We start from the raw sequence: 26,230 nt of genomic DNA on the forward strand, positions 1-26,230 counted from the left end.
AGTGTTATGCCCAGAACTAATGAAGATACAAAAATGAAGGGGCTCACAGTTTTGTGGGAAGAAGAGTGCAGAATTAGGTATGAAACAGAACGCTAGTCTAGTGGTAGAAACAAAGTGTTACAGGGGCACACAGGAAAAAAACATTGAACAATGCTATTTTGTTGCAGTATCCTTATCTTCTGAAAGATATCAGGCTGACCAAAAATTACGAGAGTTGAAGAAATTCTGAACTTCTGTAAGTAGCCTGTGGCCTGGCGTTTCTTCAGCTATTGCCTTTCAAACTTTCTTGACTATGATTTGCAGTGTAGCAGACAGTAGTGTTAGCCATGCTTCATGCTCCCTACATCTCTCAGCCTACTTTGAAGTTAAGTTAGAGGCATGTGCCTATTCAGGTCAACAGGTCATAAGAGAAGGTGACGGCGTTGTTTCAGGTTCAAGTCTCTTATCATTGATTAAAAGCCCCAGTGAGAGTCCTCTGCACTCTCTCTAGAAAGATTTTAAACCTGGAATCAAAGATTCAAGATGGAGTATTGTTGACCCTTGAACAACTCAGGGGTTAGGGGCCCAGAGCTCTCCCACCTCCAGCCCAGCAGTTGAAAATCAGCATATGACTTTACAGGAGGCCCTCTGTATCCTCGGTTCTGCAACTGAGGATTCAACCAACCTCAAACATGTTCCGCATCAGAAGCTTCAACAAACCGCAGATCATGTAGTACTGTAGTTTGTATTTTTTTAAAAAATCCACCTATAAGCAGACCCCTGAAATTCAAAGCCCTGTTGCTCAAAGATTAACTGTAGTTGAAAGATGGAAATATACTAGATTCTTGAAGATCTGGAGGAGAACCAACAATGAGAGCAGTCTAATCCACATCAGACTTTATGGGAATGACATGTGACATAAAATACTTTTATGTTAAACTACTAAAATGCATTTCACATCTTGACCTAATACCCATATACATATATAACTGAATCAAAATTTTCAAATAATACCCTTGCTATTTCTGACATACCTGATATTTCATTTCATTTAGTAAAATGCGTATCATACTCAATTTCACAACCTAATTGGTTCCCCCCCCCAGTGTGGAAAATACTCTTAAGCTACCTCAGAACACTGATCGTCTGTGAAAAACTTTCAGGTGTGTCAACTTATTAGATTAGCAGCTTTACAATAAATGCAATGTTACGATAATAGAAATGTGAAATACAGATTACATCGCGTAAAATTAAATTACTGCATTTTTGGCTCTATGTTTCTCCATTTGGTACACATATGTGAACATACACACATACATATATATGTAATAAAGGAAAAATGTTTTAGGCTGTTCTGCAAAACTGTTAGTCTCTAACATTAAAAGAAAACATTGCTGCTCTAAAAGTTTGCGCTTCATTCCAAAAGAACTCCATTAAGAACGTATTTGGCTTGGTGCCGGTAGGTTTTGGTAGGTCTTTGAGGCCAAAATAATCTTTATGTCTCTTTCCAAACACAGGAGGAAGAAATGAAGTCGGGAAATCGTATATTTTAGTACAAAGCCATTGTGCTGCTTTGGAAGCCTGCAACCACGCAATAATAAAAGCCCGAACACGGCGTCAGCTTTCCCCATTTCATCCCTTCTCGACGAATTGGAGCTGCAGCAGAAGACCGAACAGCGCGGGGTCCCGGCCGAAACCCACGCGAAACTCTCGCGAGAGCCTCCCGACAGCCGCGAGCCTTCGTGGGAGCTAGTTCCCGTCTCCTTTCTCAGGGCTCCCAAGGGCTGTCTCCTTCCCGCCGGCTTCCTCCGCTACCGCGGGGCGGGCCGGAACTTTTATGCATAGGAACTGATTTACACAGTAGAGTGTTGCCGGCCGGCGTCAAGGAGAATAGGGTGCCCTCCTCTTCCTCTCACCGTCGCCGCCGCGGAGCGGAGCCGTGCAGATCAGATCGAGGAGCGCGGTTACCGGGAGGGCTGGGTCTATGGTCGCTCCGCGGGCCGCTCCGCCGGCTGGTGCTTTTTTATCAGGGCAAGCTGTGTTCCATGGCAGGGAACTTTTGGCAGAGCTCCCACTAGTAAGTGATCTTCCGTCTTCTTGTCCGGGGCTGGCTCTTGGGGGTGCTGTGTGGACGGGGCCTGCGACTCCCCTTGGCCTGGATCCCGGCCCATGTCCCGAGCGCCGCGGAGTCTCCCGGGAAGCGGCGGCGGCCGGAAGCGTGATGAGCTTTTTTCGGACGACTCCCCTCACCCCGCCCCCTGGCCGGGTTTCGTTGGGGGGAAAATCTCTTGCGGGGAGGGAAGGGGGTTCAGTCTCCGGAGAAGGAAGGTTCGGGAGTTGAACTTCTGATTCTTGGTTTAGCTAGGCCAGGGGGTGGTGGGGGGAAGGAGGAGCGGAGCCGGTGAGGGTTGGGATGGGATGGGCACAGGTATGGGAAATGTGACACAGTGTAGAACTGTGAGGCTGGCTCTTCAGGACAGTTGTGGTTCGCTTTTGCCTGGTATTTCTAAAGTTGGTCGGCATCGTAATCTTTTGTCATTCATCTTCTGTCTTGTGCGGATTTAATATTACTCCGAGAAGAGGAGGGAGTCAGGCTTGTTTCTGCTCATGAACCGCTTTCTGCCACTACCTTAAACCTAGATAGAGTTTTGTGTTTGTAAGGTGTAGGACAACTGCTCTCAACATTTGTCCATTTCGTTAGTCTGTGTCTCATATTTTGTTTTAAAAGTGTATTTTCCAGGGACATTGCCAATATCTTTAACGTTTTTTCATGAATTTTTGTTTCTGTCAATACCATGGAAGAGCTAGAGTAATATTGAAAACATTTCTCCCTAAATACATCTGTTTAAGCAGGTAGGAAGGTGGGTGATAGGACTAGTTGAACTTTGGGTAGGCTGTACACTGTATACTTGAAAGATGAACAGAACCTTATAAAGATGATATCTTAGTGTAAATAATTTTTAATGTTAAGAGAGCATTAGTAACTAAATTTTGAGTGCGAAGAAGATGGATTCCTATATTGTTCATTCGGTTTTTTAGCCTTTTGCACTAGAAAAAAGAAACAATGGGCTTTGAAAAGCAGGTTTTCTTCTTGCTATAAGTGATCCTGTGGAGATGTGATGCTATAGAAGCTTCACTTCTGATCATATTTTTATTTTGCACTGTGTTCATTCACTGAAATATTTGCTTGGGCAAAATTAAAATATGGAAAATTTCGGTAGTGAAGAATAGGTATTCTGGAAAACTTTGAAAGAAGCTGAGGGAATTGACAGGTAGCTAGCTGTTGATTATCAGAAGTTACAGCCCTTTTTCAACTTAAAAAAAGAAAAGATCCTGCCCCCTTTTGATAAGCATTTTCATTATGCTTTCATTTACTGTCGGCTTATCAAAAGGGGGCCAGGATCTATTTTATAAAACCAACTGTTTTTTCACTTTTCAAATATAAAATACTATAATATTAAATGTGCTTTTTTGGAAAACTGTCCTTGCCTCCCAATTCAAATAGCCCTGAAGGAAGGAGCCACTTTGTCTTACTCAGATCCCTTGAGAATCATGGAGTCCCTCATCTGCAAAAGGTGACAAATATGAAAGACAAGACAATCAATTCAGTAAAAACAAAAAGATTATGAAAGCCATTGTTTTAGGTGATTTTGGTGAAAGAGGAAAATTACATGAAATATGCTGTTTTCATGGCTTTAAATTGCCCATTTTAACATTTCTGCTATGAGCATGACAATTTTTTTTCTTAGTAACATATGAAATAATGGTGAGTCTTACAATCAGTGTAATCTTTTTTTTTTTTTTAATAAATTCTTTTACTTATTTATTTTTGGCTGCATTGGGTCTTCGTTGCTGAGCGAGGGCTTTCTCTAGCTGTGGCGAGCGGGGGCTACTCTTCATTGTAGTCCATGGGCTTCTCATTGCGGTGGCTTCTCTTGTTGCGGAGCACGGGCTTTATGTGCGCGGGCTTCAGTAGTTGTGGCGCACGGGCTCTAGAGTGCAGGCTCAGTAGTTGTGGTGCACGGGCTTAGCTGCTCCACGGCAAGTGGGATCTCCCCAGACCAGGGCTTGAACCTGCATTGGCAGGCAGATTCTTAACCACTGTGCCACCAGGGAAACCCAATCAGTGTAATCTTAAATTTGGTGATATGTGGTGTTAATTGGTTTATCTTCCATACTGCATGCTGTGAGGAAAAATTTTAAATATTTGTGAAATTTATCTTTTTAAAAACATAAAATGACTGTGGAGAAGAAATTGATAATTCTGGAACAGAGAGAATCCTAGTATTTTCCAGAAAGTTAAAGTAGAACACAACACATTCTTTGATCGTGATGCAGTAAAGCTAGAAGGACACTAAACATTTGCTGGTCGACTGACGACTGACGTAATGAACAGGTAACAAAAATTAAAACTACAAAAGCAACTCTGGATACTTTATTGTATCAAAGGAAATTGAAAACAGTTACATATTATCTAGGAAATAACATAATGAGATCAATATATATTCATGTCTATAGGAGGTGGTAAAGCCAAATTTATAAGAAAACATCTTGAATAACTGAAAAAGAATAAAAATTAAATATTTTACTTAAGAGTATTAAAAGGAAACAGTGAAATAAACCTATGGAAAGCAGACTTAATAAAGTTAACACTGATATTAATATATTAAAAGGGAAAAAATAGTCAGAAATTATAAGAGCTGGTTCTTTGGAAGGGAAAACCAAAACGGTAGACTAAACTATGCTAGCTGAATAAAGGAAAAAAGGGACGATACAGAAATACAAAATTAGGAATGAGAAAAGTAAATAATCGCAGATATACCTTTGGGTTATCTCCATTTTCAAAATAAATTTGAAAGCCAAAACAAAGTTACCAGAGAGTTACTACTTTGTTTTTTGTTTTTTTTTTTTGCGGTACGCGGGCCTCTCCCTGCTGTGGCCTCTCCCGTTGCGGAGCACAGGCTCCGGATGCTCAGGCTCCGGATGCGCAGGCTCAGCGGCCATGGCTCACGGGCCCAGCCGCTCCGCAGCATGTGGGATCCTCCCGGACCGGGGCACGAACCCGCGACCCCTGCATCGGCAGGCGGACCCTCAACCACTGCGCCACCAGTGCAGGGAAGCCCCCATACCAGTTTTTAATTACTCAATTTTATGTTTTAAAATAGCATCTCAGGGACTTCCCTGGTGGTCCAGTGGTTAAGACTCCACGCTCCCAATGGAGAGGGCCTGGGTTCGATCCCTGGTCAGGGAACTAGATCCTGCATGCCACAACTAAAAAGATCCCGCATGCTGCAATGAAGATCTTGCATGCTGCAATGAAGATCTTGCATGCTGCAACAAAGATCCCGTGTGCGGCAGCTGAGACCTGGTGCAGCCAAATAAAAACTAAAAAAAAAAAAAAAAAAAAGGATGGCATAGGAACAAGAAAAACAAATTAAAAATAGGAAATTATAAAGAAGATCCAAATATAATGACAGAATTATATTTCTTGAAATTCTTTGGTGACGTTTGGATAACCATTTAACAAAACATTTAGCTGGATCCCTACTCTACCCTGTATTAAATTCCAGATTGATCACAAATTGAAAGAAAAAAGCCTTAAGGTTATTAGAAAATATGAGGGAATTTTGTTTTTAAATCATTTTGTGTCAGGGAAGGCCTTCCCATGTGTGACAAACACAAAATCAAAGTAAAATATAGATTTGAATAAATACGTGATTCAGATCTCTGCATTGCAAATCATTAAATACTGAGAGATCATGCTAAACTTGGGGAATGTCTAGAGCATATTTGACAAAGAAATGATTCTTTTATCCATAATGCACAAATTTTAGATCATAAGATTATCTTAATCATAAAATGATGACCATCCCATTAGAAAAATGGTCATGTTAGAGTTACGATGTACGAACTATATTTGACCAATAAAGGCATGGAGAAATGTTTAACCTTAGAAGTAAATTAAAAAAAAAAACAGTGAGATACTAATTTGCCTTTAAGTTGTAAAGTATTTAAAAGATTGGCAGTGACCTGTAGGGTTAAGTATTTTAAGACACCCTTATGTGTCACTCCTCTGAATGGAAATTGGTGTGGAAGGCAAGCTGACAATGCATATCAAAATTACCAGCAAAACTGACCCATTAGTTCTAGGAAATGATTCCAAATATTAATCAAATACACAAGGGTGAATTACAAAGATGTTCATTAAAGCATTACTTGTAATAGTGAAAAAGATAACTTACATGCCCATCAACAGGAATTAACTAAATAAATAATGATCCATCCATAATGCTGTGCAGCAATTTAAAAGGATGCTGAATAACAAATTCATTGATGTAAAACTTCCAATACATACTGAGTGACAAAAGCATGATGCAGAATATTTTGGGGGATCACGTCAATTACATGTCTGTTTAAAAATAGACTAGACTAGGCAGGAGGTGGAGGCTATTGGTAAAATAAATTTTGAAGCAGCTTTTTTTTTTTTTTTGGTACGCGGGCCTCTCACTGTTGTGGTCTCTCCTGTTGCGGAGCACAGGCTCCGGACGCGCAGGCTCAGCGGCCATGGCTCACGGGCCTAGTCGCTCCGCGGCATGTGGGATCTTCCCAGACCGGGGCACGAACCCGTGTCTCCTGCATCGGCAGGTGAACTCTCAACCACTGCGCCACCAGGGAAGCCCTGAAGCAGCTTTTAACATAATTGGAACTTGTGAAGTAGGAATATTACTCTAGTTACTCATGAACATCTGAGAGAAGATATACTTCAAATCTAAGGCATCGTCAGTCAGTGTCAGTTTCACCATTATTTATCACTAAGAAAGTGTAAACATTACTGCCCATTAAAATGCTAGGCATCACTGAAGATACATCTTGATTTCAGTCTTAAAGTCAATGAAATACACTATAATAGTGACAGAGGTCGGGTGGGGAGAGAGAGACTGAGAAGGAAGAGAGAAAAGATTAGAGCAGAATTTTTTCAGGGCATATTTACATTTATTAGTTAGGTAATTCTCAGTGTCAGAGTTTCAAGAAATGTGAAAAATATTGTCTTTCAAGGTTACTTGTATTTTGTACTTCTCAGAATATTAACAGCCTCTTCAATCTTAGAATATTTCCTGTAACTTTGTTAGTTGATTTTCTGTAGGATGTCTGAATCTTTGCTTTTTCTAGTTTGCAGTGGATTTTGGATAAACAAGATCTGTTGAAGGAACGCCAGAAGGACTTAAAGTTTCTCTCAGAAGAAGAGTATTGGAAATTACAGATATTTTTTACAAATGGTAAAGTTTTTCTTTAATTGGTTGAATTGGTACAGTTGGTTACCTGTGAATTAAAATGTTTTTCTGTAGTAATTTGTGATGAGCTGTTTTAATCCCTACCTTACATTTTTATTTACATGTGTATTCTTTTTACAACTTATATATCTTTTTTTAAAGTGATTTAAAGTCTTTTGTGAATCTGACGTGTCAGAGACACTCAAGATGGTCTAAAAATATTAATCTCCCTAAGCTTTATAATGCATCATTAAACCTAATTTAAGATTGGCTAAAGCAAAGTACTTTGAGGATAAATGATTCTTTGGATTGACATCCTGTATTGGTCACTCCTATCTTACAAGTTTGCTTTGGATGGAAGAGTTTTGGAGTTAAAAGATCCTTGCTCTGCCACATGGTAACTTTGTCACAGGATCTTTCTCACCCTCAGTTCACTTCTATGCAAACCTACCTCTCTGTTGTTTTGAGGATTCATTTTGGGTTTTTTATAAACTTTATTAAGCAGTAGTTATAACGCTAATAGGGGTCTAATAATAGTAATAATATGAAGAGCATTGAAAATACTTGGAAGATAGAGGGGAAATACCTATCATTCAACCTCCTTGATTCAAGAATAGATTTTACTATGAGGCAGTTTCTGTTTTTTTGTTATTGTTTATGCATACCTATATATTTTTTAACAAATTTGCAATCCTAGTACTAGACCACTGTGGTCCAAGTAGAGCTTTATAGCATGTGAAGGTTTTTCTCTTTGTTAAAAATGAATATAGTCATGATTTAACTGCATTGAAGTTATTGTTAAATGTTAATATAATGATTTCACAAATACATTTAACTTTATTATTTTTCTTTTAGTTATCCAAGCATTAGGTGAACATCTTAAATTAAGACAACAAGTTATTGCCACTGCTACGGTCTATTTTAAGAGATTCTATGCCAGGTAGGGCTGTGTTATTTTGGAAATATGTTAATGCTTATTTGAAACTCTTATCTAATGTTGATGAACCTTATATAAGTGAATCGTGTGTTTGCCATAGAGTTGTCCTGATTTTTTTCCATATAAATGTTTTCTATATGAATTCTATTTTCATATGTGTTTTTCTATATGAATGACATTTAACTTTGTTTAATCATATTTTAGGTATTCTCTGAAGAGTATAGATCCTGTATTAATGGCTCCTACATGTGTGTTTTTGGCATCCAAAGTAGAGGTATGAAATAGTTTTCTTTTTTTTTTAAATTAATTAATTAATTAATTTATTTTTGGCTCTGTTGGGTCTTCATTGCTGCGCGCGGACTTTCTCTAGTTGCAGCGAGCAGGGGCTACTCTTCATTGTGGTGTGTGGGCTTCTCACTGCGGTGGCTTCTTTTGTTGTGGAGCACGGGCTCTAGGCGTGCGGACTTCAGTAGTTGTGGCTCGTGGGCTCCAGAGCGCAGGCTTACTCATTGTGGCACATGGGCTTAGTTGCTCCACAGCATATGGGATCTTCCTGGACCAGGGCTCGAACCCATGTCCCCAGCATTGGCAGGCTGATTCTTAACCACTGCGCCACCAGGGAAGTCCTAGTTTTCTGTTCTTTATCAAAGTATAGTCAACGTGTATTGGTTAATCTGCCCCAGTTTTCACATTAACTGTGTAAAAATAATAATGGTGATTTATATAAAATATTGAAATTTATACAAAATCAAAGAAATATATACATATTTCTATATATTCAATTAACAAACACTTATGTAGCATTTTACTATGTACCATGTGCTATTCTGACTCCTCTTACAAATTATGACTTAATCCTCGTAACAGACTATGGGCTACATAGTTGTAATCTCATTTTATAAGTGAGGAAACTTAGACACAAAGAAATGAAGTTCACATAGCTGATAATTGACAGAGCCAGTATTTAAACCCTGGGAGTCTAGTTCCTAATCCCATGCTCTTAACTGCTTTGCTTTTCTGCCTCTGAGACATTTATTGTTTGGCAGTAAGAAGTATTCCATGAATGCCACAGCTTGTCTACTATAACCTGAGAATGTTCTTCCGTCTCCTTCATATGCTTCCTGTGTTCTGCTGTCTTCCCTTCCTGCCTCCTGATGATTGGCTGCCTAGCAAGCCATAGGGAAAGCAAGAGGGAAAGCAAGGATTGGGGTGGCTATAGCAATATATGTTCTAACGAGGAATGGTTTGGGTAGTGAGGGTTGAGAAATTAGGTGAGGGAGAGAAGAGAGATGGGAACTTGCAGCTGAGACCAAATCTCTGCTCACCTTATTTACCTTTTTAGTATTTTTGAGAGAGCTCAGCTAAATCCAGATAATAATAGCCGATATTATTAACTGGTCTTCATAATAATCCGTGTAATCTTCAGTAATATGAATCCTTTGTATTATATTTCTATTTTTATTTTTTTATTTATTTTTTTTTATTATTTTTTATTTTTTGACGCGGGCCTCTCACTGTTGTGGCCTCTCCCGTTGCGGAGCACAGGCTCCGGACGCGCAGGCTCAGCGGCCATGGCTCACGGGCCCAGCCGCTCCACGGCATGTGGGATCTTCCCGGACCAGGGCGCGAACCTGTGTCCTCTGCATCGGCAGGCGGACTCTCAAGCACTGCGCCACCAGGGAAGCCCTATATTTCTATTTTTAGATGATGTCTTTAGATTAGTAATTGTATTCCTGAATATTAATTGTAATTTAATTGTAAGTGGTAATTTAAGGAGGCAGAACCAGCTCTGTTGTTTTTAAGTTCTTTAATGGAAAAGAAGGTGTTTATAAAAGGCCCGTATTATGGGGTGGCTTTTCCAAATATTACCATGTAATTTTATGTATCTGAAGGACAACCAGTATGAGAAACCAAGACAAAATCTTTATAAACTTCTACTCTTGTAGATTAACTTGGAGTTTTAATTTGTCTTATGTGTTAAATATCTTTTGTTACGTGATTTACTGAATAGAAACCTATTTTATGATTTATTAGGTGAAAGTTTTTCCTTTAAGAATTTGGGGTAAAGAATTATTCCTGGAAAGAGATGTATCCTTTCATATTTGGTTATACCATTTTTTAAAATCTTTAACTATGACCAAATCTTTCTGTGTTTTGTCCAGTTGTGTGAGAATTGTATTGAAATGGCATTTAAGAAGATGTCTCAGGCATTTAATTTTCAGTATCAGTTATTATGGTGTGAGGTTTAAATGTAAATATAAATACATACACAGGCATACATATCCCCCACCCCCCACAAACACACACAGTTAGATAAGGATTCAGGTTGAAGGTTTTTGAACAGACTGTATTCAGTTTAGTTTCTTCTGTTGGCTAAGGAACCAATTCTTGATTTTTCAGCTTTAAAAATTAAGGCTTTGGAGAAATCCCTAGTGGTTCAGTGGTTGGGACTCCACACTCTCACTGCCAAGGACCTGGGTTTGATCCCTGGTCAGGGAACTAAGATCCTACAGGCCACACCACACCGCACGGCCAAAAAAAAAAAAAAAGAAGCCTTTAATAACTTTATAAGGTTAATCAAATTAAACGAGACTGTATGTAAGGTGGATCACCTCATAAATTTTTGTTATTTTTACAGTGGCAGTATATTAAGTTCAAAGAGGAAATGGGAACTGACATCCGAAGTCTTACGCTAATCATTCTTGTCTTCCTGTTCCAAAAAGAAAAATAATTGTTTGTACGGTCTTTTGAGTTCTTTTGGTGTTATTAAAGTTTATTTTCTTCAGAGATTCAACTGTTTTATTATTAAATTCCCTGAAGTACCTGTTTGTTAGTCCAGGTTCAACTGAAAGGAAGCATACTTAATACTTATTCTGGCAACTAAGTGTAGAATCTAAAAACTCTTGGAAACTAATTTAAGTGCAGAAAACTGGCACTGTCACTTTAGGGTCTGGTTTCTAATTTGGTATCTTCCAATAATATTAAATTATAAAATTATTTAAGCATTTGTGTTAAAGTGTAGTACTTTTAAGGAAAGGTCATAAATTTAGAGATTTAAGTACATCATTCCTCAGGTAGCTAACTGCAAACATCGGAGGAACATAGGAAATGCTCTGTTTTGAATAGACCTCAGATATACTTAGGTTCATTGGGTTACTATGTACCTAATCTTGTTTACTTTTCTTTTTCTAGGAATTTGGAGTAGTCTCAAATACAAGATTGATTTCTGCTGCTACTTCTGTATGTAAGTGCAAAAAATATATCCTGCTTTAAGATTGTAATTCTAAAGAAAGCTCCATAGGACATAGATGTTTTTCAGTTTATGAGACCTATGAGAGATTAGTTGGGTCTATTCAATCTCCTGAGGTGAGATCACCTTTATGCCTAATGTATTTGGTTAAAAATTTTAAAATACAAAAAATTTTAAAACCACTTAAAGTATTATCTCTAAGACATTACTTTTTTTTTTTTTTTGTGTGGTATGCGGGCCTCTCACTGTTGTGGCCTCTCCCGTTGCGGAGCACAGGCTCCGGATGCGCAGGCTCAGCGGCCGTGGCTCACGGGCTCAGCCGCTCCGCAGCATGTGGGATCTTCCCGGACCGGGGCACGAACCTGTGTCCCCTGCATCGGCAGGCGACTCTCAACCACTGCGCCACCAGGGAAGCCCTAAGACGTTATTTTTAATGCTAAAAACGGGTAGTAACTATTGAGCCAAAAACATCAACTCTGTGGCTCTTAATTTTATAATAAGGTTAAGAAAGAATTTTTATTTTTCAATTTTATTGTACTTTATTGCTTCATAATAACTAGCTATTGTGTCATTCTTGTGGGTGAAATAAACTATTTCTTTAGCAACTGTAATTATGTCTTTGATGGGGATTGCGTTTTTTCCCTCTTTATGGAAAAATATGGCACAGAAAAATATTCTGACTCTTTAGTCCGTAGAGCTGATTCTAAGCACCAGTTCTGTCTCTAAGCAGCAGCTGTATAACCTTGAACAAGTTGCTTTACCTGTTGGCCTTAGTTCTTTACCTACAAACATGGGGTTTACGTGCCTATGAATCATGGCATTAAAGGAAATAACATTGTAAAGTAGCAATCGTAAAGTATTGTACACAAGGTAATAATATTGTGCTGTGTTCCATCTTCATAGGTTAAGCAAAAAGATATCACCTAACAAAAGATAATTAAAATTATTATTTTTTACTTCTGTGATCTTACACAGAAGAGGCAGAGGCATTTTGTATTAAGTTTCTGAGCCAGAATTTCGTGTTTTTGGGGTCATTTCCCTTTCTGAAAGGAGTGTAATAATCTAATTCAATCTTTTTCATGTCCTATCTTATTTTGAGGATAGAAGAGTAATAATCAGTTTTGCCATAGAATTTAATATGTCAAATATATCCCATTGGTGAAGTATTGAATTGCCCTCTGGAAAATCAAAATTATTAAAAAAATTGAAAAATGACTGCAAGGAAATGTACCAGAATGTTAGCAGTGCTCATCTCTGAGTAGATTATAGGTGCCTTATTTTCTTCTTACTTTAGTCTCTGTTTTCCAGATTTTTTAGAAGGTGTATATTTTTGAAAATGTAAAATACCTATTACCAAGGTTTGTTTTTTATTTCTCATGCAAAGGCTAAAAGGCACACTCATATTCATTTTACCAATGAATAGGGAACTTTATGGTAGACTATTTTACTTATTTCATAAATTTTACAGTGTATTATATTGCCCAGACAGCTTAGTTTTCAAATTTCAGCCCCAGTGCTTTTGACATGACAAATTAAGCAAAATATAATCTCTCTGCTATATGAGGATATTAATAACATCTATGTCATACGGTTGTTGTGAGGATCAAATAAATTAATATCAATAAAGCTCTTAGAACCGTGCTTTGTTCGGTGTGTTAGTTTGCTAGGGCAGCCATAACAAAATGCCAGAGCCTGCGTGGTTTAAACAACAACAGTTTCTTTTCTCATGGTTTTGGAAGCTGGAAGTCCAAGATCAGGGTGTCAACAAGTTAAGTTTCCTGAGGCCTCTCTCCCTGGCTTGCAGATGGCTGCCTTACTGCTGTGTCCTCTTTTGGCTCTTTCTCTGTGTGTGTGCATCCTTAGTGTTTCTTCCCTTTGTAAGGATACCAGTCCTGTAGAATTAAGGCCCCATGCTTATGACCTCATTTAACCTTAATTGCCTCTTTAAAGGCCCTGTCTCAAAATAACAGCCACATTGGGGGTTAGGGCTTCAACATGTAAATTTGGTGGGTGTGGGGGGCGATAATTCAATTCATAATACTCAGTAAACTAGCGGTTACTATCATTGTCATCAACAACAGCATCATTATCACTAGAAAACACCATACTGGATGCAGTGGTGGATATAAAAACAAAGAATTTAAGGACAAGAAAATAAGACATCAATATACAAATATTAATACAGAAGAAACTAAGTGGCATAAGAGAGTAACAGAGGATGTAATGAATGTTTTGAGTGGGAAAAGTTGATTTGTTAGATGAATCCAAAAAGGCTTAAATAGAATTTGGTGAAGAAAGAATGATATTTGAGGCTTCATACCTGGGCATTGGGAGGTGAAGGTGGTACTGGAAGAGGAGAATGAGTTGGTTCTGAAAAGAATTAGATTTACTCTTCAACATTCTGAGTGTAAATGTATCAGTAGAACATCCTCTTAGAAATGTGAAGCCAGTGATAGAAATTTGAGACTTGATACCTTTTAAGAAAGAGAGCTGCATAGTGTCTTTTGCTGCATAGAAGATGTATACCAAATAAAAAAACCAGACCTTTGGGTTTGTGATCAGGCAGGAAACATACAAGGTGGACGTAGAGCATCTTATAGTGCCAATAAGTAAGTAAGTACTCAAAAAAAAACACAAAACAGGGCTTCCCTGGTGGTGCAGTGGTTTAGAGTCCACCTGCCGATGCAGGGGATACGGGTTCGTGCCCCGGTCCGGGAAGATCCCACATGCCATGGAGCAGCTAGGCCTGTGAGCCATGGCCACTGAGCCTGCACGTCCGGAGCCTGTGCTCCGCAACGGCAGAGGCCACAACAGTGAGAGGCCCGCGTACCGCAAAAAACAAACAAACAAAACCAAAAAAAAAGACCCAAAACCAAACCCCTCATTAATGGGGGTATGTCGAAGACATATAGGAGCCAACTGAAAGAGCTTTCAATGGCCAAAGCTGGAAGAATTTGAGCAAGAAAATAAAAAAGAATAATACTGCATTATAACCCAAAGTATAACCCAAGTATAAAATAAATATTCATGCATCCATACTGATATAAATAAATGATAGTGTAAATAAATAAATGGGGGGGAGACAAATCTCCCATACAGAAGAATTTCAAATAATTTATATAGCTAACTCCCCCCTCAAGTAGAGGAAGCATAAATTCCTACTCCTTAGGTGTTGGCTATGCATAGTGACTTTTCTTCTAATGTGTATATTATGAAAGAAGGTGGGAGTATAATTTTACAGTGGAGAAACCTGACAAGCACTATCTCAGCCAGGTGATCAAAGTCAGTATCAACAATGATAAATGACATTAATAGTATGTACTTTTGCTGTAATATAATGAAATGGCACTTCACCTCTGTGGTCTTCTTTCTGAAAACCCCAAACCCTGGTCCAGTCATTAAACATCAGATTCCAATAGGGAATCAACCCACGGAATACTTGACTGGTTCTCCTAAAAACTGTTAAAGTCATCAAAGATAAGTTATGTCTGAAAAACTGTCACAGCATACAGAACCTAAGGAGACATGACAAGTAAATGTAATGTGGCGTCCTGAAAGAGAGCCTAAAACAGAAAAAGGACATTAGGTTAAAAACTAAGGAGATCAGAATAAATTATGGATTTTAGTTAGTAATAATGTATCTATCTTAGTTCATTAATTATAATAAATGTACCATACTAATGTAACATGTTAATAACAGGATTCTGGGTGAGGGGGCGTCTTGGTCTGCTTCAGCTGCTATAGCAAAACACCAAAGTCTGGGTGGCTTAAACAAGACATTTATTTCTCACAGTTCTGGAGGCTGGGAAGTCCAAGATCAAAGTGCCTGCCTTGATCAGTTCCTTGATTGGCCATGATTAGCTTCCTGGCCTCCAGACAGCCTCCCTCTCAGTGTGTTCTTACATGGCAGCCTACTCAAGAGTCTTACTTTTAAAAAGTAGAGGCATATAATTTGGTAGAGGTTTCATTTGTTTTGCTTTTAAGGGAAATTTGAGCATATTAGTAAGTGATAGGACAGATTTATTGGAGGAGGAATGGTTAAAGGTGCAAAGGAAAAATGTTGACTGTCAGTTGAGTAGATGAAAGCAAATGTACAAGTGGTAGGGTAGCAATAGAGAGGAGAGATGCATTTTCCTCCAGGTCAGAAGAAAAGGATTAGGAAGTAGAAAATCAAAACGCAGAGCAATTTTATCATGGAATAGGAGAGAAGTTGACAGCATCAGGTAAAATCTAATTCAGTAAGTTAGGTGTCAAGGTCCAGGGGTTAGGGATGTAGATTTGCTTTATATACAGAGATAATTTTACCTTGTTAATTGGTTAACATTATGTAAGTACCTGTTTTGCTTGTACACTTCATATCTTGCTTACATTAAATGGATTTGTGGGGACTTTCCTGGTGGTCCAGTGGTTAAGACTCTGTGCTTCCACGGCAGGGGTGCAGGTTCAATCCCTGGTTGGGGAACTAAGATCCTGCTGCCATGCAGCATGGCCAAAAAATAAAAAAATTATAAAGGGGGGGGGGATTTGTAAAACTCAGTAACCTTGATGGGTACATTTTTAAATTAACTAAAAGGAGAGGAAAGGAAAGGTTAAGTAGACATTTCCTAATGTCAAGTTTAAATGGCTTAGGTTTCAAATCTTGGCAAATGTTACCTATCTAAATTAGCTGTTAGAATAGTTAATTCTTACCATTTTTGAGGAGATAGAGGATTAATTAACAGTTTTTTCGTTTGTACTTTCTTAGTGACTAAGAGTGTGTGTGTATATATTTGTGTGTGGTTTGAAGAAAGTCCTAGAGACCTTTGCACATATATTCATGATTTTATTAAAATATGTCTTTTGGTAAAGAAATACCTATTATAAAAAGCTTAGAAAGTTCAGATTAGTAAAAATCCTTAAATCTCAGAGATAACTACTGTTAACAATTTTTGGTTGTATTATCCTTCCAATATTTATATATATAGTTGACCCTTGAACAACACAGGGGTTCGAGGTGCTGACCCCCTGACCCTCTGCAAAGTTGGAAAATCTACATATACAACCTTGGTTCATGTAGTACCTATTTATTGGAAAAATCGGTGTATGCGTGGACATGCATAGTTCAAACCTGTGTTGTTCAAGGGTCAACTGTATATATTTACAAATATAAACATATATATATATATATATATACTTGTGAACACATATATAACCCATGTTCCTTTTAAGCTAAATTACTAAATAGAGCAGTACCATTCTAGAGCTGGAAAGATTTTAGAAATGATAAAAGCCAGTGGTTTTTTTTCCATTTCCTTTAGTTTTTAAGCAGCAGAACTCTTTCTTAATATATTAAATATATCATTGAAACTCTCTAATTGTAATATAGATGGGGGCCTAGGGCTTCTTGCCACTCAGTCTTTCCCTTTGCCTGAAAACAAAAAAATCTGCATCCCTAATCATATTCAAGAGCTCCTACTAAAAATTAAAAATGATTTAGCTCTACCTCTAATATTTTACATTGTACTAAAGAAGTTTTGTGTTTATTCACTCCCCATTTTCTCAGTTTAAGTTTTTTTTTTTTTTTTTTTTCCTGCAGTGAAAACTAGATTTTCATATGCCTTTCCAAAGGAATTTCCTTATAGGATGAATCATGTAAGTATATTGTAAAAAATAAAACTACTTGTTAAAGCTGTATGTAAACTGGCAACATTTTATATTAAAATAAACTGAATAGTCTCCTAGAAATGGCAGTTTCAGATTCTACGAGAATATGGATTTTATTTCTAAATTAAAGCTAAAGTGCTTCTACCATTTAAAAAAATACTTTGTAGCAGTGGTTATCAACCCTGGGTGCCCATTAAATCACGTTGGGAGCTTTTTTAATAATACTGATGTCAGGGCCTCTCTGGATCAACTAAATCAGAATTTTCAGGCTTGAAACCTGGACACTGGTATTTTCTAAAGCTCCCAGGTGGCTACTAATGTGCAGCTGGGGTTGAGAATTACTATAATGGAACAGAATGAAAAACATACTTGAAATTTTACATTATTTTAGAAGATGCATTTCTATTGCTATTTTAATAGGCATGTTTTTCTTTTTCCACCTTGCAAGGGATTTTTCATTCTATTTAAATTGTATTTTTGTTTCATTTTCAGTATTCTCTTCTATTATTAATTTGTAATATAACAAAAATAACAGTTAAGTAGAGATAATTACATTTTTGCATTTGTTGAGTGGGAAGTATATTGGAAAATCTGAAGCTTATACAGGATTATTTTAAATAAAAATAAGTAATAAGAACACTTACATGAGGCTGGCTTTTCCTTACAAGGATTAAAATGTTTCATAATCACAGTTGCATGCATTGTATAACAAGTAATTGTTTATAGCATATGTTCATTCTGATATAAGCTATTGTGTTTTCTTGATTTAAAAAAATTTTAGTCAAAATTTTTGATAAATCCTAATTACATTCTTATGTTAGACTAAGTAGACTCATCTAATTTGGTTTCATGTTGACATTTATAATCTTTTTTTTTAACAGATATTAGAATGTGAATTCTATCTTTTAGAATTAATGGTAAGTATATTTCTTCCTTGTGATTAATAGAGTAAAACTTACTTTCAAATTTAGTGAAGTCATAAATTTAAAGAAATAATTGTAGGGAGGTGCATTTTAAAACCACCCAAGTGATACGTGATGGTAAATCATAGTACCTAGTGGCATCATCACCTATATGCTCTTGGAAGCCTGTAAAATAGTTTGTATATACTACTTAGGATGGGAAATTTATTCTGTTCTATAGTAACTATAATAAGAGGATTACAAGCAAACCAGTCAGGACATTAAACCACTGTAAATTATTTGCACAATTTGTGTATGTGTGTGGTGTTATTTAAAGATAGATTATGTCTTTGGCAGAATTCTGCTCCTCCAGTTGGGAATTACGGATTTATAGGCTAATAAGAGGTTTCAGTGTGTTGCAGATGTGACACTTTGAGTCTCTAAGGGAATGGATGCTGACTGACTGCCAACCGATTTACCAAGGTATATTTCAGAGAGAGCACTGCCTTCACTATTACAGTAGAGTTTAGGGCTGCCATACTGCTTGCTTAAGACAATAAGAGGGAAGCAAGCATGAGTTAGAAAAATACATTTTGAAATACACAATTAAAAATCAGTTGGGTAATGGTAAGGTTTTTGTGTTATAATAAATCTGTTTTTATACATACACATTTTTTAAACTGTTTCTAGGATTGTTGCTTGATAGTGTATCATCCTTATAGACCTTTGCTCCAGTATGTGCAGGACATGGGCCAAGAAGACATGTTGCTTCCCCTTGCATGGTAATTAGAACAGAAGTTATTCATAGTGTAACATGTTATTAGCTAGGAAGGTTGACAATTAAATATGAAGTTTAGTATTTTTAAAGTAATTAAACTAGTGCCCCAAGATATTTTATGTTGAGTGAAATATCTGCTTGTTGAATTCTAATAACTATACTGGTATAAATGCTAAAATGATAGATCTTTAAATTATCTATTTGATGAATATTTCCAATAAAATTTGATTCTTATGAAAAACACTGTTTACATGAAAATTAAGATGGTTATCTTTAAATTATAATGGAAAAGAATATGAAAAAGAATGTAAATATATGTATAACTGAATCACTGTGTTGTACAGTAGAAATTAACACAACATTGATTTCAACTATATTTCCGTAAAATAAATTAAATGTTATCTTTAAAATAATCAGAATATTTTTGGTGGTATTCAACATATATATTAATTCATTGTATAATTTCTGGTTTCCTATCTGATTTTCTAATTTTTGGAAAATTAGAAAAATGTTTATCTTATATTAAAATTTATTGTGAGGTTTTAAAATTTTAAATATATTTAGCTGTAATTTTATTCATTAAAATATGCTTATTCATTGTCACATTCATGTATCCATCTTTTTCCTTTGTTGTTCACCTTTGTATCTGTGTTACGGTAATATAAAAGAGATATAAATATATACAGATATGGGAAATCTGGCCCTCTCTGGAGGGTAATGTACAGTCATATGAGGTAGTTCTGCTTTCAGTAATAATATGATTTACATTTCTATAGGAGGATAGTGAATGATACCTACAGAACGGATCTTTGCCTACTGTATCCTCCTTTCATGATAGCTTTAGGTATGTAAATGTGGTGTACCTTTAGCAGCTAAATTGTTGTATACCTATTTAGGTCATCCTAAAAGAAATTTCACCCTATTGTACTTTATGTTTTTATGTTCCTTGAAGTAATAGACTATTCCTTGCATGTGAACTTTCAATAATATGAACTGCAACTATCACAAATCAGGATTATTGTCCCCCCACCCCCCTTTTTTGGTAAGTTTTTTTTTTAAATCGTTTAAAATAATTTTAACCAGTGTCTGAATAGAACATTTTTGTTTGTTTAGCGGGAGAAGTTTGGAATTAAGCCTTCTAATACTAGTTGTAACTTATATAAATTAACGAGGTCTTTTATTTCCTGAGCCCCATTAGGTCCCCAGCAGTCAAGTAAAGGAGCCTTTTGTGGTCCTTAATGCCTTGCTAGAGGGAAAGTTAGCCACCATTCTATTATCTGTGGAAGGCAGTACTGTCATGAGTTAGAACAGATGGTCCTAGGTTTAAACTTTTCTTTCTTTACAATCGTGGGAAAATTATCTAACCTTTCTGAGTTTGTTTCCTTAATTGTAAAACTGGGGGAGGGTACTAAAAACTCAGTATAGTGTTGTTACAAGAATTAAACGAGTTATCTTTTAAATAATGCTTGCCATATGTTAGGCACTTGTTAGTTTCTGTTCCCTTTCTGTCTTGTATTCATTTCTATGACTCTGTCTTCTTGGTTTTCCCCGTATTCTTTTACCAGTCCAGACTAATTTTTGTTGGTTTCCCTTTATTCAGTTACCCCTTAAATGTTAGTGTTTCTCCACCTTCTTACATGAGGGGTGGTAAATAGGTTATACTTCTGTAGTACTGGAGGCTCCCTGGAAGGATTCTGAAGTGTCATCTGGGTTCAGTGGGAAGGAATACTGGGATCTGCATGGGTAGGAAGGCCATGTGCCACATCTTTGTCATCCTTGCTGTTTTTGTTCTTCCCAGGCAGTCTCACTGAGGCCCATGGGTTCTGCTATCTCTTATGTGTTGAAACATTTAAATTTCTTTATTTAACCAAGATCTTGCTCCTGAACTGGCCTTTATATCAATCTCTGCCTTTTGGATAGCTTCCTTTGGCATCTCACTGGCCTTCAGACTCATGATTAGGACTGAACTCATCAGTTTGCCCCCAAATATACTCTTTTTAATGTCTTTGCTATGTTGGTGAATAGCACTAGTTGCCTTAGTTGGAAACCCAGTAGTTAGGCTCTTTCATCTTCCTCGATACCTACATCTAGTTGGTAACCAACACCTGTTGTGCCGCACTCTTTAGTAATCTCATAGCCACCTTCTCATTTTTATCCAGGTTATCACAGCAGTCTCCATCCTGGCTAGTTGGCCTCCAGCATCCCTGTTCTCGGAGAGCCAGTCTATCCTTCACACTTGAGCAAGGCTAGCAGTTCTCAGCCAGGGATAATTTTGTTCCCCACAGGACTTTTGGCAATGTCGGGAGATGATTTTGGTTGTAACTGGGGTGGGATGCTACTGGCATCTGGTGAGTAGAAGCCAGGGATGCTGCTAAGCATCCTGCAGTGCACAGGGCAGTCTCAAAGAATTGTCCAGTTCATGATGTCAGTAGTGCTAAGGGTGAGAAACTCTGAGCTAGAAAGAGCTTTTTAAAATGCAGAATTTGTGCTTCAGTTAAAATCTTTCAGTGCTCCTCCCAATTTCTGGATAAAATCCATAGCTTCTTTTTACCATTCATGTATATATCATTCTCTGCTCCCACTCTCACCTTTTTTAAAGACTTGGCTCAGATATCATCTCTTTAGTGACACCGTCCCCAACTCCGCACTCTCTGCATCACCTCAGTCTGGGTTTAGGATGTCTCTTTCCCTAATTTACTCTATGTATGCCCTGTCGTGGCATTTTCCACTGTATTTTTATTACCTATTTTTATAATTTGTCCTTTAGCCTCTCAATCCTTCCTGAACCTAAGCCCTACTTTATAGCTTTCTTTAACTTGGGGCAACCAGAATGTTCATGCACGTTTGAGTTGCTGTTTGCCTAGAATGTCATTCTTAGCAAAGTCATATGGGTAACCAGACCAGGGAACATAACATTTAACAAGCTTGTGTGGGATCAAGGTAGGCAGGCTGCTTGGGAGGAATTATATTAGGCAAACTTATGATGTAGACTCTTGTCTTTGGGCTCTTTCACTATCTTTGTTAGTTTATGTTGTAAGTAATGTATATAATTACATTGTATGCAGTGCATTACATTTTTTCTCTCAGCTCTGTTTGATTACAACACTAAACTCTGTACTAGGGTGCCCAGTTTTCACCTAACTTCATCATTCGCTAATAACTTTAAAAAGCAGAGGCAACACTGCTTTTAATTGAAATACCAAAACACAGTAGTGTTGAAATTTATCAGTATATTGATTGGCTGGTTTTTTGGTTTGTTTGTTTTGTCACTCTGACTTTTGGGTGCATTTTGACCACTACTGTGTACTACTATGCAGGGATCCTTTCCCTGCTCTGATTTCCTCAGTGGACTTCTTCCTCTCTGACGTGCCCTCTCAAGGCACCTGCATCATGACTAGCTCACAGTGAGAGCAGGTGTAAGGACCTTAGTATATATATAGCCCAGTAACTTTTCCTCCCTGTGAGATTAAGTTGATGGGATGGTCAGTGGTAACTATTATATGAATCTATATAATTTTTTAAAAGAATATAAGAAAATACACATAAAATTTAAGTGAATATCTTGTTCTGAGTCCATACATTCCATGTTTGCAGTTAAACATGGACCTTTGTGTCTCATTTTCTCTCCAGCTTGCCTGCATGTAGCCTGTGTTGTACAGCAGAAAGATGCCAGACAGTGGTTTGCTGAGCTTTCTGTGGATATGGAGAAGGTAATCTTTAAGATTCCCTTAACTGAATATAACTTGAACATTTTAAAGTTAATGTCATATTTACTTACCATGAGCCTAAAATTCTTAGCCAGGCTAAGAATATTTTTGGTAAAGAAATGTTAAGAAATGTGTTGGCAAGAAGAACTGATGTTGACCATTTAGGTTATATTTTTCTTCAGTTTAGGATTAAACAGAATGGTAAATATATGTTTGATTGGTTGCAAAGTCACCTCTAATTGCCAGGGTTATTTTAAAAGCTACCTAGTGACTACTGTAAACTTCTGTAACACAGACTGTCTCCTGACAAAGTGATTTTTGTCCTTCTACCTTTTCTGCTGAAATGTTCTAGAATCAATCCAAGGTTAGGTCTACTCAGATGCAGAAGAAGGGCTAATTTGGAAACTGGATTTGAGAGATTTGTATAGCTGCCGGTTTTTGAGCACCTTAACTCATGTGCAAAGTAGTTAGTAGAGAATCAAAACAGTCTTTTGTGCACTACCTCCCATTAAATTGTTTGAAACAATTGGTATTAGAGGAGTGTACTCTATAGTGACATACTCTTTCATGATTTAGACCTCTATTTCTAGTACCTCACTATTTTGTTTTGGTTTAAGCTATCAGTAGGTAGAAGGAAACCAACTACAGAGATGGATGAGGATAGACTGAGCATACATATGCTTTCACATTTATCAGGATTGTCTAACCTAATCTGAAGGATAGAGACTATCTTTTCACGGTTTTCTAAGGGATGTCTAGGATATGATATGTGTTCCTTGTATGCTAAATGTTGCTTGATAATTTGCCATTGAGAACTTTTCAAATATTTTCTTCTAGATTTTGGAAATAATCAGGGTTATTTTAAAACTGTATGAGCAGTGGAAGAATTTTGATGAGAGAAAAGAGATGGCAACTATTCTTAGTAAGATGCCGAAACCAAAACCTCCTCCAAACAGGTACTTTGTAGACTTTAGTTATTGATTTTATTTAATTATATATTTCATATGCATTATCATAATTTTTCATAGATTATGTTGTTTTGTTTTTGTAAAATTTCTTCCAAAACTTCATGACATATTTTTTCTTAATTTGTGACTTGATAGATTGAGAACGTCTCATTTAAAAAAATACATTAATCTGATCATCTGTTAAGTAACTTTTCCTAATGCAATGGCAGGTCTATTACAGGTATCCCTCAACATATGATTATATACTGTACATAAATTTAAACAGAACAGAGAGAGGCAAGTTCATCTAAAATTCAGGGATAAAGAATTCTGTAGTAGTTCCATGTCAGTTTGACTTTTTCCCCCCACTACTGGCTGTTATCCTATTTATAAATTTCAGTAGCATTTTTCAAAAACATAGATGATTGATCTGATATTGTAAAGGTAAATAAATAATTTTGGCTTTTGAGTGACTCAAAGATCCATTGCAAACAGTAACATAATTTTGCTAAGTATGAGTCACTTGTCCTAAAAAGGTTTTTTTGTTGTGGTGGGTTTTTTTGTGTGTTTTTTGTTTGTTTTGTTTTTTTTAATAGGATCTGTTCATTTAAGTTCAGTGGTTCTCAGCTCTCACTGTACATCAGATCGTTTGGGGTAGGGAAAAAAGGTCAGAAGGGAAACAAAGAAATGCTACCCATCTTAATCATTTATTAAGAAAAATAAATAAGTTATATAACATTAAGATAGATTTGTAGATCTGATATGTTAATGTTACCATTTGGAAAAAATTAATACTTGACTTATACAAGGAGCTGTTTAAGGCAGTCATTCAAACAGCTGCCTTTGGATGCATTTTTTGCAGAAATTCCCTGAGTGATTCTTCACTAGTGGCAGGGCCTGAAGCTGCAAGATGATGATGGACAAGATAAGGCAATAATCCTATTGCCACAGTTACTGGTATCTTCAGTTTTAGTTTTTATTTTAAATATTCAGCGTTTTCCAGGAAATTACCATATTTCTTTCTGACTTTTAATTATAAAGATTTGCTGTACTTACGTATGGTTTTATTACGCCTTTGGACAGTAATTTTTTTTGGAAGAACACTTCTTGATTTTCATAATTAGTAGGAATAAGATTTTCTATGTACGATTTAATTTTATAGGAAATTTGTCTAGAAGAAGCTCTAATCTCTATGTTGAGTGATACCTGTAATGACAACAAAATCCCATACCCTAATTTAAATTTTGGAGTGTAATGGACACTAGCTTCCAGAATGCTTGTTATGTGTGAGGGCACTAAGTTACACAAGAATAAAGACATAAAACCAAATGTTAGTCTTCTGGATTTTAATTTTTCCACATCTGTGTCTTATAATTGGGAACGTCTTTGTTTTGTAGAGTTGTAGCGTGGAATAACTTTAAAAATTAGTAGGTTTATCAGGGTGTTGAAAACGAGTCTTTTAATTGGTGTAAAATCTCTTTCTTCCCCACTTGAACAGTGAAGGAGAGCAGGGTCCAAATGGAAGTCAGAACTCTAGCTACAGCCAATCTTAAAACATTCCGAAGAATTCTGTAGTGGACCAGTTGGAAATAAACCATTGGACAGATTTCAATAATGTCTGCAATGGAACACAAATGAAAATGAATAGCTTGTTTCTGTCAAGCATGTTGGGAAGTGATTTTATTTTTGCAAAATAAGTTTTTCCTTACCGAATTTGATTCTAGTACATGATTGATTAAAATCTATTGTTTATGAAAGTTTGGAAAGGTTCTAAGGGGACCTACAGACAGACATACATAGACATTTGAAAGTTAATAGCTTTTGATTAGTATAATTTTTCTTAATTTGGATAATAGAAATTGTTGCTTTTTATTAAGCCAGGAAAGATGAAGCATAATTTGTTTAAAATTCTCTTTGGTCATTGAGCGACCAAAAAAGGAAATAAAAAGTCAAATATATGAGGGGTTTTTTTTCCCTCCTTAAGTTAAACTTTGAAACTGTATTTAAGGAATCAAATCTTACAAAATCCTGGAAGGTTTTGATAATGATGATGATAATTTCAGGGAAATTAATCAAGTACCTATTGATTTTAAAGCGTATTTTATTCAATAGTTTTGGTATCTTGCCATGGAGGATACTAGCCCAGCCTAGCAGAAAAGTGCAATATGTATAGCATATTTTGACATTTTAAAAGTTATATTCCATAACCATTTTGAAATGCTGGGCAAACATAAAAAAAAATCCTATACAAAGTTATTTGCATTTAATTCAGTTAATCAGGCATTTTGAAAGCGAATTGGATAAAACACCGTAATATGATTGAAATTTGGTAACATTTTAATGTTATTTTTACTCTACTGTGAAAAGTTTTTTATATGACATACACACCCTAGTTTATTTTTGTGTCTTAGTGTGGACTTACAAATTTACTACAGGTATCCTGAGCCAGGAACACAATCAGGTTGCAGGCCAGTTTGATACTGGCTATTCTTAATTCTCATATGAGTGTAGGACTTCAGACTAAATGTTATGTCAGTGGGACTGTGCTGTCTGTGGAAGTTAATAAATTACGTGATCATTTTCTTCAGACTTGAAGGAGAGTGATAAATAAGATTTGGAATCATAAGATATTGATGTACAATTTAAGGATTAAAATTTTTTATAAATCAATTGTGAACAATGGATTATTAAATGTTGACTTCCTAGTATAAAACTGCAAGAATAAAAGTAAATTCTCCAGCTATATTGACTAATGTCTTGAATTTATCTTTTTGAATCTGCCTTATGTTGTCTTCTGAGTCTTTCTTCCTTTGGAT

The 26,230-nt window shown here is 36.6% G+C and overlaps 1 protein-coding gene across 2 annotated transcripts; it reads left to right on the forward strand.

Annotated features, from left to right (window-relative positions):
• The first annotated feature begins 1,776 nt into the window (after nt 1-1,776).
• On the forward strand, nt 1,777-26,157 carry CCNC (cyclin C). 2 transcript variants are annotated; one of them, XM_067702497.1, is made up of 12 exons: nt 1,777-2,056; nt 7,150-7,256; nt 8,106-8,190; nt 8,392-8,461; nt 11,380-11,431; nt 17,013-17,068; nt 17,962-17,997; nt 18,673-18,764; nt 19,537-19,604; nt 22,391-22,470; nt 23,305-23,423; nt 24,277-24,743. In XM_067702497.1, exons 1-12 carry the CDS (start codon nt 2,025-2,027, stop codon nt 24,326-24,328), a joined length of 849 nt encoding a protein of 282 aa, XP_067558598.1. In that variant the 5' UTR covers nt 1,777-2,024; the 3' UTR covers nt 24,329-24,743. The 2 variants fall into 2 exon arrangements, with proteins under 2 accessions (XP_067558598.1, XP_067558597.1); XM_067702496.1 differs by lacking the exon at nt 24,277-24,743 and adding an exon at nt 24,913-26,157 and having other exon boundaries at nt 1,784-2,056.
• Nucleotides 26,158-26,230: the final 73 nt, after the last annotated feature.

The sequence above is a fragment of the Pseudorca crassidens genome, chromosome 13, assembly GCF_039906515.1.
Source record: "Pseudorca crassidens isolate mPseCra1 chromosome 13, mPseCra1.hap1, whole genome shotgun sequence".
NCBI classification, from domain to species: Eukaryota; Metazoa; Chordata; class Mammalia; order Artiodactyla; family Delphinidae; genus Pseudorca; species Pseudorca crassidens.

Excerpts from the sequence above, each read along its gene's own strand:
- CCNC (XM_067702496.1), top strand. The coding sequence starts at position 2,025 with ATGGCAGGGAACTTTTGGCAGAGCTCCCACTA. Across the intron at positions 2,057-7,149 it reads TTTTGGCAGAGCTCCCACTA|TTTGCAGTGGATTTTGGATA; the intron begins GTAAGTGATCTT and ends TGCTTTTTCTAG. Across the intron at positions 8,191-8,391 it reads TTTAAGAGATTCTATGCCAG|GTATTCTCTGAAGAGTATAG; the intron begins GTAGGGCTGTGT and ends ATCATATTTTAG.